Source organism: Salmo salar, chromosome 21 (assembly GCF_965601325.2).
Source record: "Salmo salar chromosome 21, fSalSal1, whole genome shotgun sequence".
Lineage (NCBI taxonomy): Eukaryota > Metazoa > Chordata > Actinopteri > Salmoniformes > Salmonidae > Salmo > Salmo salar.
Window position 1 is genome coordinate 12,166,075 of NC_138311.1, and position 14,193 is coordinate 12,180,267.

General features: G+C 41.8%; 1 protein-coding gene across 1 annotated transcript; it reads left to right on the top strand.

Annotated features, from left to right (window-relative positions):
* The first annotated feature begins 2,664 nt into the window (after window positions 1-2,664).
* On the top strand, window positions 2,665-9,278 carry LOC106581734 (anterior gradient protein 3). The gene is made up of 8 exons (XM_014163978.3): window positions 2,665-2,785; window positions 3,797-3,907; window positions 4,132-4,195; window positions 7,201-7,253; window positions 7,514-7,590; window positions 7,807-7,870; window positions 8,399-8,482; window positions 9,092-9,278. The coding sequence occupies exons 2-8, from the start codon at window positions 3,811-3,813 to the stop codon at window positions 9,139-9,141; spliced, it is 489 nt and encodes a 162-aa protein (XP_014019453.1). The 5' UTR covers window positions 2,665-2,785; window positions 3,797-3,810; the 3' UTR covers window positions 9,142-9,278.
* Window positions 9,279-14,193: the final 4,915 nt, after the last annotated feature.

Below are 14,193 nucleotides of genomic sequence, written 5' to 3' on the forward strand. Positions count from 1 at the left end.
GGGTGGTATGCTGCTGGCTGTTTGACCATCACTTAATCCAACTGTGCTTAATGGTTAATCACTTAACCATTTGGTAAACCTATAGATTTTAAACTGGCTTGTCTACTATGGATTTTGTGTGTTTGTAAATTATAAACATCTATATCACTTGTATGATACATACATAATGGCTACTCAAAGTGGTGTGTGAACACTTGCAATTTCAACATGGAGCAGGATAGACAGCAAGGGAGAGGAAGAAATCCAAGAGCTCGTGGACAAGGGGCCCGTCGGAGAGGTGGGCATGGGCCCCGTCAAAGAGTTCAAAGAGGTGGGCATGGGCACCATCAAAGAGGTGGACATCAGAGAGAGGGAGGCAGACGGCAGGGAACTGTTGTGTCTAATGAAGTCTGGGCCATCGTCGTTGACCATGTGGTAAGCAGAGACCTTAGCATGGCAGAGGCTGCCAGATTAGTTCACCCCAATCTGAAAATCATGACAACATTTCTGCAAGAAAACCAGTAAGTCTGCAGGATATGCACTATGCTTTACCATTACATTTACAGTAAATTACATTTTGTAGTGCATGTAAATTCTTTTTACAATTTTTACAGTATTCTTACAGTATGATCTATTGACAGTATACTCTGTTCTACCCTCAGAATTGACTGAAGACCCCATGGTGGTGACCTTGGCCATGTGCTGACCAACCAGCAGGAGTGCAAAGTGGTGGAAATGGTGAGGGCCAGGAATGACATACGGCTGTCCGAAATAAAGCAGGCCATTGAGGAGAACGATGACACCTCGCCAATCAGCTTAACAACGATTGCCCGCTTTTTGAATAGGCACCAGGTATCTATGAAACACATTTACCTGGTGCCTTTTGAGAGAAATAACGACCGGATGAAACAACTGCGGGCTGAGTATGTTCAGGTACAGCACTATATACTGTATTTCTGTTACTATTTGATGCACATGCTACTTCACAATATCATATTGGAACTATACTGCAAAAATAACTAACCCAAATATATTTTTAGAGGGTGACAGTGCTTGATGGTGCTGTGAACCATCACAAATATATCTTTGTTGATGAAGCGGGCTTCAACCTGGCCAAAACTCTGCAACTGCGGGCGGAACCTCATTTTCCAACGGCGACTGTCCAAGTGCCTGGACAATGTGGGGGAAACATCTCCATGTGCTTAGCTATCTCTGAAGATGGTGTGGTAGGACAGAGGCCATTACTTGGATCCTACAGCGCTGTACACCTCATTGTGTTTCTCAATGAAATTGAGCAGGCCTGTCAAGGTGAAGGGTTCCCTATGTCATTGTGTGGGACAATGTCAGGTTCCACCATGCAGAGGTGGTTCAGGCATGGTTTTGAGCCCATCCCCGATTCGTGACCCTATACCAGACACCATACTCTCCTTTCCTCAACCATATTGAGGAATTTTTTACAACATGGCGGTGGAAGGGGTATGATAGCCATCCCCATGAGCGTGCCACCCTCCTTCGGGCCATGGATGAGGCCCGTGACAACATCAATGCAGACCAATGTCAAGCTTTGATTCGCCATGCCAAAAGCTTTTTCCCGATTTTTTTTCTCCAAATGATCAAAACATGCTTGATGCAAATGAATGCGTGTTAAACGTTATGTTTTATTTTCATTAATTTCATTTGTTTCATTTAATTTCTGACATTTGATTACAAACAGTACACCTATGTTTTTATTGTTGCATGAATGATTGTAGAGGATGTCTTCACTGATCACATCTTTGATTACACATTGGGTAGATATTATGGAATTTAGAGATTTTCTGTAAATTTTGTTGGGTTACGTAAGTCTATTGTCTAATGTGAAAACTGTGTAATCTACTGTAATTTACAGTACTGTAGCATTTTACTTTCAGCACTTTTAAGGGCAATTTGAAACACGTATCTTGCATTGTTTGCTCTTGGATTAATTGGTAGTTAAAACGACTAAATTGAAACGATCCCATTATGTTGTGTTTTGGTGATTAAACCAATGTTCTCATTACATTTCACAAGAAACATATATATTTGAATCAATGGTTGTGTGGTGAGAGATGTTAACAATCCAAATGAGTGCACAATGACAGGTTTTGAAGACTGGCTGCATTACAAATGTGACCAGTTTGGAGTTTTCCACTAAGAGTTGTGAAAATGTACCACATACGAGTTTCTGTAAGACACATTTTCAGGATTCTGTTTGAGACACTCAAGGTGTGGGTTGATGGTCACTAGACTTGAAGCTGAATGTTATGGATTATTCTCATATCTGTGGATAGTAATTGACGCCAGACAGAAGGTTCAAGGACCGAGGACACACTGATTATTCACTGTTGTATTTTAGTGATGACATTCTGTGGACACGTGTGATTCTGTAGCAGCTGACAAAGTCACTGACTTTTGTTTTGACGTCCTACGAGCCTCTTGGTCTGGTGTTTACAGAACTTTTGGTGCCGTCTGATTCGAATAAAGGGGCCTGTCTCCAAGAAGCCAGTTAGACATTTTATCTTCTTCTGTGCTGGGTTGTGTATCCCTGTTGCAAATTGTAATAAATTGGATAGATTTTTGATTGACTTTAGCAACAACTTATCTCCTTTTGTGAATTTCCTATTACAGTGTATTTGTGTGGTACATTTCATTTGCTTTGTTTTGTGTAATGCCAATCCCATACCTGTTTGGTAAGTTCTGTTGTCTATAAAAAGACCTGAAAATCAAAACCAAGTTACTGTCAGCTTGGACGAAGGCTCCAGACACTCCTCATACGCCTGTGCAATAGGTAAGATATTTATATTATTGAAAAACATTTCTCAGTTGAAACCTGTACTATTATTATGTTCACTTGATGCAGCATTTGAATAATCTGGGTAGCGTATACGCCTATCGGTGTCAACAGCCAGTAATGTTAAAACCTTCATATTTTCCCCTGGCTATTTGGCCAAAGAAGAAGCAGATTGACAACCAAATAAATGGTTTGAAGTTGTGAATAAATTAACATTATCTACGCTAACTCTAAAATACAGTATACCAGTACAGGATTTTGTTTTAGCATTTAAAAACACTCTAGTCTAATATACCCGTGTCATTATCAGGAAAAGGAATACTTTAAGGAAATGGGACATTTAAACAAGTTTGGCCTGTTTCAGTAGGCATATACAGTAGTACTATTCATTAGGCAATTGAGTAGAAATAGCAAAAAAAGGCCAAGTTTTTTTGACAGGGTCCCTTTTTAATGACACTTCACGTTTATATGGTCAAGAGTGATAGACAATATGCACAGGTATTAGATTGTTATGTGCCCATTCACTGTGCCATTTAGGCTTTAAGTATTCTAGCACAAAGATCATTGATATACCGGTCAATCCTGTTCAGACCTGCAATGTCTTCATTCATTGCTCCATTGTCAGATCCAAAATCAGGATCCTTGGCATGCAGAAATTATTTTGAAGTCTAAGCATCAAGGTGTGTGAGCGAATTCCGAGACAGATAGTCTAACATAGTTGAGTATGATCTTCACCACCCTATCATAAGGAAGGTTTACTCTCATTGTGACTGATTGGTAAAATAAATGTAAACTGGCCAGTGCACCTGAGATTTGGTGCGAGGTTCTGAGATTATTGAGAAGTTGGCTTTTGCATAGGGCATTGTGGTTGAGAATCTGACCAACCACTTTTGGTCAGGATTTTGATGAGATTTTCTTTTGCATAGGGTCCCATGTAAAAAAAATGTTTAACAGTTAGACTTGACTGCCTCCTCCTCCCTCTCTCTCCCCACTCTCTCTCTCTCTCAGAACTGGTGAACGCCATGTATCGGTGGTCTCTCTTTGCCTTGCTCTTTGTCACCTGCATGGAAGTGTCCATACAGAAGAAAACAAAGCAAGGCCCTCAAACTCTCTCAAGAGGTAAGACTTAACATATCTAATCTCCATTGGACTTTATTACTAAAAACAGTTCCTCATCCCCATTTCATGAATTCAATCTGGTCATTTGTAGCTCAGTTGGGTTCCATTCCCGTTACCAACCATACGTAAAATGTATGCACGCATGACAGTAAGTCGCGTTTAGATAAAAGCATCTGCTAAATGGCTTATATATTATATTATATATATTTTTTCTTTTGCCTCAGGATGGGGCGATGACATTACTTGGGTCCAGACCTATGACGAAGCCCTGATGACAATGACAGAAAGGTAAAACAAGACAAGATATTAGACAAAATACACAATAAATGTTTTGGTTAGTGGCGTACATTTGAAAATTAGAATCTTTCAAATGTCTGAGTGAAACATTTTATTATAGCTACACTATATATACAAAAGTATGTGGACAACCCTTCAAATTAGTGGATTCAGCTATTTCAGCCACACCCGTTGCTGACAGGTGTAAACAATTAATCAATCAAATGTATTTATAAAGCCCTTTTTTCATCAGCCAATGTCAGAAAAGGCTAAACAGAAACCCAGCCTAAAACCCCAAACAGCAAGCAATGCAGATTTAGAAGCACGGTGGCTAGGAAAAACTCCCTAGAAAGGCAGGAACCTAGGAAGAAACCTAGAGAGGAACCACGCTCTGAGGGGTTGCCGGTCCTCTACTGGCTGTGCCGGGTGGAGATTATAACAGTACATGGCCAAGATGTTCAAACGTTCATAGATGACCAGCAAGGTCAAATAATAATAATCACAGTGGTTGTAGAGGTCAGCACCTCAGGAGTAAATGTCAGTTGGCTTTTCATAGCCGATCATTCAGAGTTAGAGACAGCAGGAGAGAGAGAGTCGAAAGCAGCAGGTCCGGGACAGGTAGCACGTCCGGTGAACAGGTCAGGGTTCCATAGCCGCAGGCAGAACAATTGAAACTGGAGCAGCAGCAATACCAGGTGGACTGGGGACAGCAAGGTGTCATCAGGCCAGGTAGTCCTGAGGCATTAGCCTATGGCTCAGGTCCTCCGAGAGAAGAGAAAGAGAGAGAGAAAGAGAGAGAATTAGAGGGAGCATACTTAAATTCAAACAGGACATAGGATAAGATAGGATAAATACTCCAGATATAACAGACTGACCCTAGCCCCCAGACACATAAACTATTGCAGCATAATTACTGGCGGCGGAGACAGGAGGGGTTGGGAGACCCTGACCCTGAGAACCAAGCAGGATATAACCCCACCCACTTTGCCAACGCACAGCCCCCACACCACTAGAAGGATATTTTCAACCACCAACTTAATATCCTGAGACAAGGCTGAGTATAGCCCACGAAGATCTCCCCACAGCACAAACCCGAGGGGGGCGCCAACCCGGACAGGAAGATCACGTCAGTGACTCAACCCACTTAAGTGATGCACCCCTCTTAGGGACGGCATGGAAGAGCACCAGTAAGCCAGTGACTCAGCCCCCGTAATAGGGTTAGAGGCAGAGAACCCCAGTGGAGAGAGGGGAACCGGCCAGGCAGCGACAGCAAGGGTGGTTTGTTGCTCCAGTGCCTTTCCGTTCACCTTCACACTCCTGGGCCAGACTACACTCAACCATAGGACCTACAGTGCCTTGCAAAAGTATTCATCCCCCTTGGAGTTTTTCCAATTTTGTTGCATTACAACCTGTAATTTAAATAGATTTTTATTTGTATTTCATGTAATGGACATACACACAATAGTCTAAATTGGTGAAGTGAAATGAAAGTTTCAAAAAATAATACAAAAATTTAAAAGGAAAAGTGGTGCGTTTATATATATTCACCCTTTTTACAATGAAGCCCCTAAATAAGATCTGGTGCAACCAATTACCTTCAGAAGTCACATAATTAGTTAAATAAAGTCCACCTATGTGCAATCTTTGTCACATGATCTGTCACATGATCTCAGTATATATACACCTGTTCTGAAACATCATCAAGCAAGCAATCCCTAAGCCTTCCCTGTAGCTCAGTTGGTAGAGCATGGTGTTTGCAACGCATGGTGTTTGCAACGCCAGGGTTGTGGGTTCGATTCCCACGGGGGGCCAGTCCAGGGAGAAAAAAAAAATGTATGAAATGAAATGTATGCATTCACTACTGTAAGTCACTCTGGATAAGAGTGTCTGCTAAATGACTGAAATGTAAAATGTAAGTAGCACCAAGGAGCTCTCCAAACAGGTCAGGGACAAAGCTGTGGAGAAGTACAGATCAGGGTTGGGTTACAAAAAAATATCAGAGACTTTGAACATCCCACGGAGCCCCATTAAATACATTATTGAAAGAATATGGCACCACAACAAACCTGCCAAGAGAGGACCACCCACCAAAACTCACAGGCAAGGAGGGCATTAATCAGAGAAGCAACAAAGAGACCAAGATAACCCTGAAGGAGCTGAAAAGCTCCACAGCAGAGATTGGAGTATCTGTCCATAGGACAACTTTAAGCTGTATACTCTGCTTGGCTTTACGGGAAGAATGTCCAGAAAATAGCCATGGGGAAGGCCCTTTCCTGTTTCAACATGACAATGACCCGGTGCACAAAGTGAGGTCCATACAGAAATGGTTTGTTGAGATCTGTGTGGAAGAACTTGACTGGCCTGCACAGAGCCCTGACCTCAACCCCATCGAACACCTTTGCGATAAATTGGAACCTCGACTGCAAGCAAGGCCTAATCAGGAGAGAGAGAGTCGAAAGCAGCAGTGCCTGACCTCACAAATGCTCTTGTGGCTGAATGGAAGCAAGTCCCCACAGCAAAGTTCCATCATCTAGTGGAAAGCCTTCCTAGAAGAGTGGAGGCTGTTATAGCAGCAAAGGGCTGTTATAGCAGCAAACTTCATATTTTGGAATAAGATGTTCGACAAGCAGGTGTCCACATACTTTTGGTCATATAGTGTATCTGCTTATGTCATAGTCCTATCCTCACAATGATTATGTCACTATGCCCCATTAATTCAATGTCCCCAAAGAAACTAATCAAATTGAAACTAAAATCCACATATTTGGCACCCTGTTCCCTACATAGTGCACTACTTTTGACCAGAGTCCTATCAAATGTAGTACACTGAATAGGGACTAGAATGCCATTTGGTACTGGCACAACCTATGTGCTCTCATATATCCTTAATGACACTCAGGCCTTGGGTTTGGTATATTCCCAGAGACATTCTTTGCTTCTCTGTAAGCACATCCACCCACTACCTATTCTGCAGTGGAATATGTTCATCTTTTGACTGTGTCCTCGTGTTCCAACAGTAAGAAGCCTCTGATGGTCATTCATCACATGGAGGATTGTCCTCATAGTCAAGGTGATACTGCTGTACTTTTATACTCACACATTCTTCATCTAACCACAGTGCCCCCAACCAAGGTCTTTGTTGCCTTACAATTCAAGTCATTCTGGTCTCTTTGTATCAACATTTAATTATATTCTAGACATGATCATTTGTAAGGGCTTGAATGACAAAGGAATTGCAATATATATACAAATTCCCCTTTATGAGGATAAAGTGTCGAAATTGAAGGTGGGGTTCTCACTAACTGTCATTCTGTCACGGTTCTTTGACAGCTCTAAAGAAGGCATTTGCTGCTGATAAAGCCGTACAGGAACTTGCCCAAGAGGATTTTGTCATGCTCAATTTGATAGTAATTATCTTTTTAACGCTTTTTCAACATGTACTCATTGGAAGCAATGCAATTATATGGTTATAACCATGTTCCAATCACAGATAAAACATTGAATCATGCATTTCATTATTTCCTTACCTGTAGATACATGTTAGATATTAAATGTTACGGTGAGATGATAGATGTTGATTATTATAAATGTATATTTCTATGTAATTTTGATATATTTTTCAGCATGAGACTTCAGACCCCAATCTGGCACCAGATGGCCACTACGTTCCGAGAATTCTCTTTGTTGGTGGGTCTCTCTTCTTCTACCATGTCATCTGAGGACATCTCTCAATTAGGAAATAAATCCCCATTCATTCTAAATCCCCAGTACATCCCTCTGTCTGATGCTTGCCGTGAGATACTTGATGTAACTGCATTCTGTGCCTCATATAACTTTACTTTTAATTAGTAGCCATTAACCTAATAACAATCCGACAACATACATTTTTGATTAAGGGATCAATCTAATGTATGAGTCGCCATAGTGTTAGAAATTGAATAGTATGAATAAAGCATTACAATCTAGTTATTCATGCACCCATAATGATGTGTTCTGGTTGAAAGGAAAATGTGGCTGCAGACATTCTCTAACACCCAACCCTGTCTGGAATGTATAAGTTCTGCTTTGAAGCTTTGGCATAGTGCTCCTCCAAATTTGATAACTGTCTCTGCAACCCCCATCCCCTTACCCCCCCCCCCCCCCTCTCTCTCTCTCTCTCTCTCTCTCTCTCTCTCTCTCTCTCACACACACACTCACACACCTTTTTTTCTACAGATCCATCCATGACTGTGCGTGCTGAGCTTGTTGGGAAGTACAGTAACCACATGTTCACCTACAAGCCGAGCGACATCCCGCACTGTGAGTGTACCTCTTCTTCTGTTCATCCCTAATGAGGTCCTATGAGATTCAGTTATCCTCCTGTTACGTGCTTAACACACACACCCACATCCCCCAACTTTTTTTCCATTAACACAAACTGAACTTACTTATTAATTAGGTTCTAGTCTTGCAACCACAAAATAATGAGAATGCTTCAAGGATAGTTCTTAGCTGGAGAAAAGGTGGGCGGGTGAGGGGGTGGGTGAATACTTTATGAATGTTTTACTGGAAGAGTGTGTCGAAGTTTTCTGACAAAATTGCTGAAGAAGTAGGAAAGAGTGTGATAAGGGCAAATCCAGGCGTCAGTTGCTCAAATTAAAATCTGGAATTTGAAATCATGATTATTATTAGTCAAGAAATTAAGAAAATTATTACTGTAATTGCTGGAAGTTTAAAATAATGAATTGTTTGGTCTATCTAGACTACTAACAGAATTTGTAAAGCAAGGTTGGGGTCGGGGCCATTTCAATTCAGTCAATTCTTGAATTGCATTCCCATTCTCTTCATGACTTGAAATGGAATTGACCCCTTCCCTGGTGAATAGATTTTTGCTCAATCTTCTTGTCTATTGTGCCCCTTTCTCCACAGTGGCCAAGAACATGAAGAAAGCCAAGCGTCTACTGCACACTGAGCTGTAACCTCACAGCCTTTTCAACAATGTACCCATAATCTACTGGGCTCCTCGCTGTTCCAGAGGGGTTCACTGAGTCTTGGACATTCTTATGTTTACACAGAATACAATAGATAAAGCAATAAAGATGAATGACAGTGTGTACCGAATTGTATTGATCTTCATTGACTTCAAATGCTAAAACAAGAAAAAAAAAAGTATTTAACTAAGTTATATGGACATTCTCTGTGAGGGCTGTTGACATGACTTTACTATACATTTTTGCAGACTGTAAGAGGATACAAAAATATTTGTTTTAAATATCAGAATATCATATCTGCTCAGTGCTTAATACATTTATAATGAAGGCATGTATACAAAAAAACACTGTACACCCTATTCTTAGTATCTAAGAACCCCTGCACATAGCCCTGCAAACATGGAGTTTGTTAGGTAACACCAAAGAAACTCTAAGTCAGGGTTTCTCAAAGTGGGGTCCATCTGCGGCTAGATCTTAAAATATATATGGGAGAAACTCCCCAAATATAGGTGTGCCAAGCTTGTAGCGTAATACCACAAAAGACTAGAGGCTGTAATCACTGCCAAAGGGTCTGAATACCTATGTAAATTTACTATTTCAGTTGTTTTTTTTAATATAAATTTGCAAACATTTCTAAAAACTTGTTTTTGCTTTGTCATTATGGGGTATGTTGGGTGTGGATTGATGATGAAAATGTTTTATTTAATCAATTTTAGAATAAAGCTGTAACGTAACAAAATGTGAAAAAAGTCAAGGGGTCTGAAACAAACTCTTCTGAAACTCGACAGTCAATACTTGTTCTGAGAAATGAAGGCTATTCCATGCAAGAAATTGCCAAGAAGCTGAAGATCTCATACAACGCTGTATACTACTCCCTTCACAGAACAGCGCAAACTGGCTCTAACCAGAATAGAAAGAGGAGTGGGAGGCTCCGGTGCACAACTGAGCAAGAGGACAAGTACATTAGAGTGTCTAGTTTGAGAAACAGATGCCTCACAAGTCCTCAACTGGCAGCTTCATTAAATAGTACCCGCAAAACGCCAGACTCAACATCAACAGTGAAGAGGCGACTCCGGGATGCTGGCCTTCTAGGAAGAGTTGCAAAGGAAAAGCCATATCTCAGACTGGCCAATAAAAAGAAAAGATTAAGATGGGCAAAATAATACAGACACTGGACAGAGGAACTCTGCATACAAGGCCAGCATCCCGGAGTCGCCTCTTCACTGTTGACATTGAGACTGGTGTTTTGCGGGTACTATTTAATGAAGCTGCCAGTTGAAGACTTGAGGATTTCAGATGAATTTGATGTTATTTTAATGGACAAAAAATTTGCTGTTCTATCAAAAACAAGGACATTTGTAAGTGACCCCAAACTTTTGAATGGTAGTGTATACAGTACCAGTCCAAAGTTTGGACACACCTACTCATTCCCCAATTTTACTTTATTTTTTACTATTTTCTACATTGTAGAATAATAGAGAAGATATAAAAAATTATGAAATAACACAAATGGCATCATGTAGTAACCAGAAAAGTGTTAAACAAATCCAAATATATTTTCTGTTTGAGATTATTCAAAGTAGCAACCTTTGCACACTTCAAAGTTCTGGTGTCTTTACTATTATTCTACAATGTAGAAAAAAATTATAATAATAAAGAAATACCCTTGAATGAATAGGTGTGTCAAAACATTTGACTGGTACTGTGTATATATACTGCTCAAAAAAATAAAGGGAACACTTAAACAACACATCCTAGATCTGAATGAAAGAAATAATGTTATTAAATACTTTTTTATTTACATAGTTGAATGTGCTGACAACAAAAATCACACAAAAATAATCAATGGAAATCCAGTTGATCAACCCATGGAGGTCTGGATTTGGAGTTACACTCAAAATTAAAGTGGAAAACCACACTACAGGCTGATCCAACTTTGATGTAATGTCCTTAAAACAAGTCAAAATGAGGCTCAGTAGTGTGTGTGGCCTCCACGTGCCTGTATGACCTCCCTACAACGCCTGGGCATGCTCCTGATGAGGTGGCGGATGGTCTCCTGAGGGATCTCCTCCCAGACCTGGACTAAAGCATCCGCCAACTCCTGGACAGTCTGTGGTGCAACGTGGCGTTGGTGGATGGAGCGAGACATGATGTCCCAGATGTGCTCAATTGGATTCAGGTCTGGGGAACGGGCGGGCCAGTCCATAGCATCAATGTCTTCCTCTTGCAGGAACTGCTGACACACTCCAGCCACATGAGGTCTAGCATTGTCTTGCATTAGGAGGAACCCAGGGCCAACCGCACCAGCATATGGTCTCACAAGGGGTCTGAGGGTCTCATCTCGGTACCTAATGGCAGTCAGGCTACCTCTGGCGAGCACATGGAGGGCTGTGCGGCCCCCCAAAGAAATGCCACCCCACACCATGACTGACCCACCACCAAACCGGTCATGCTGGAGGATGTTGCAGGCAGCAGAACGTTCTCCACGGCGTCTCCAGACTGTCACGTCTGTCACGTGCTCAGTGTGAACCTGCTTTCATCTGTGAAGAGCATAGGGCGCCAGTGGCGAATTTGCCAATCTTGGTGTTCTCTGGCAAATGCCAAACGTCCTGCACGGTGTTGGGCTGTAAGCACAACCCCCACCTGTGGACTTCGGGCCCTCATACCACCCTCATGGAGTCTGTTTATGACCGTTTGAGCAGACACATGCACATTTGTGGCCTGCTGGAGGTCATTTTGCAGGGCTCTGGCAGTGCTTCTCCTGCTCCTCCTTGCACAAAGGCGGAGGTAGCGGCCCTGCTGCTGGGTTGTTGCCCTCCTACGGCCTCCTCCACGTCTCCTGATGTACTGGCCTGTCTCCTGGTAGCGCCTCCATGCTCTGGACACTACGCTGACAGACACAGCAAACCTTCTTGCCACAGCTCGCATTGATGTGCCATCCTGGATGAGCTGCACTACCTGAGCCACTTGTGTGGGTTGTAGACTCCGTCTCATGCTACCACTAGAGTGAAAGCACCACCAGCATGCAAATGTGACCAAAACATCAGCCAGGAAGCATAGGAACTGAGAAGTGGTCTGTGGTCACCACCTGCAGAACCACTCCTTTATTGGGGGTGTCTTGCTAATTGCCTATAATTTCCACCTGTTGTCTATTCCATTTGCACAACAGCATGTGAAAGCTATTGTCAATCAGTGTTGCTTCCTAAGTGGACACTTTGATATCACAGAAGTGTGATTGACTTGGAGTTACATTGTGTTGTTTAAGTGTTCCCTTTATTTTTTTGAGCAGTGTATATAAATATATATATATATATATATATACAGTGAGGGAAAAAAGTATTTGATCCCCTGCTGATTTTGTACGTTTGCCCACTGACAAAGAAATGATCAGTCTATAATTTTAATGGTAGGTTTATTTGAACAGTGAGAGACAGAATAACAACAAAAAAATCCAGAAAAACGCACGTCAAAAATGTTATAAAAAAATGATTTTTAATGAGGCAAATAAGTATTTTACCCCTCTCGATCAGAAAGATTTCTGGCTCCCAGGTGTCTTTTATACAGGTAACGAGCTGAGATTAAAGGGAGTGCTCCTAATCTCAGCTTGTTACCTGTATAAAAGACACCTGTCCACAGAAGCAATCAATCAATCAGATTCCAAACTCTCCACCATGGCCAAGACCAAAGAGCTCTCCAAGGATGTCAGGGACAAGATTGTAGACCTACACAAGGCTGGAATGGGCTACAAGACCATCGCCAAGCAGCTTGGTGAGAAGGTGACAACAGTTGGTGCGATTATTCGCAAATGGAAGAAACACAAAGAACTGTCAATCTCTCGTGGCCTGGGGCTCCATGCAAGATCTCACCTCGTGGAGTTGCAATGATCATGAGAATGGTGAGGAATCAGCCCAGAACTACACAGGAGGATCTTGCCAATGATCTCAAGGCAGCTGGGACCATAGTCACCAAGAAAACAATTGGTAACACACTACGCCGTGAAGGACTGAAATCCTGCAGCGCCCGCAAGGTTCCCCTGCTCAAGAAAGGACATATACATGCCCGTCTAAAGTTTGCCAATGAACATCTGAATGATTCAGAGGACAACTGGGTGAAAGTGTTGTGGTCAGATGAGACCAAAATGGAGCTCTTTGGCATCAACTCAACTCGCCGTGTTTGGAGGAGGAATGCTGCCTATGATCCCAAGAACACCATCCCCACAGTCAAACATGGAGGTGGAAACATTATGCTTTGGGGGTGTTTTTCTGCTAAGAGGACAGGACAACTTCACCGCATCAAAGGGACGATGGACCGTGAAATCTTGGGTGAGAACCTTCTCTCAGCCAGGGCATTGAAAATGGGTCGTGGATGGGTATTCCAGCATGACAATGACACAAAACACACGGCCAAGGCAACAAAGGAGTGGCTCAAGAAGAAGCACATTAAGGTCCTGGAGTGGCCTAGCCAGTCTCCAGACCTTAATCCCATAGAAAATCTGTGGAGGGAGCTGTGGAGGGAGCAAACGTCAGCCTCGAAACCTTAATGACTTGGAGAAGATCTGCAAAGAGGAGTGGGACAAAATCCCTCCTGAGATGTATGCAAACCTGGTGGCCAACTACAAGAAATGTCTGACCTCTGTGATTGCCAACAAGGGTTTTGCCGCCAAGTACTAAGTCATGTTTTGCAGAGGGGTCAAATACTTATTTCCCTCATTAAAATGCAAATCATTTTTATAACATTTTTGACATGCGTTTTTCTGGATTTTTTTGTTGTTATTCTGTCTCTCACTGTTCAAATAAACCTACCATTAAAATTATAGACTGATCATTTCTTTGTCAGTGGGCAAACGTACAAAATCAGCAGGGGATCAAATACTTTTTTCCCTCAATTTATTTATATATATATATATATACATATTCTTATTACTTGTTAAACAAAATCTCTTTCCTCTGAGTAATTGTATTAGTATAAAATAATATCATTGTAAAAAAATGTTTTGCGTACAATATACACTACATGACCAAAAGTATGTGGACACCGGCT

Bases quoted from the DNA above. Each gene is read 5' to 3' on its own strand.
- LOC106581734 (XM_014163978.3), top strand. From the start codon at position 3,811: ATGTATCGGTGGTCTCTCTTTGCCTTGCTCTTTGTCACCTGCATGGAA. The intron at 3,908-4,131 runs GTAAGACTTAAC...CTTTTGCCTCAG, and splicing joins CCCTCAAACTCTCTCAAGAG to GATGGGGCGATGACATTACT. The intron at 8,483-9,091 runs GTGAGTGTACCT...CTTTCTCCACAG, and splicing joins GCCGAGCGACATCCCGCACT to TGGCCAAGAACATGAAGAAA.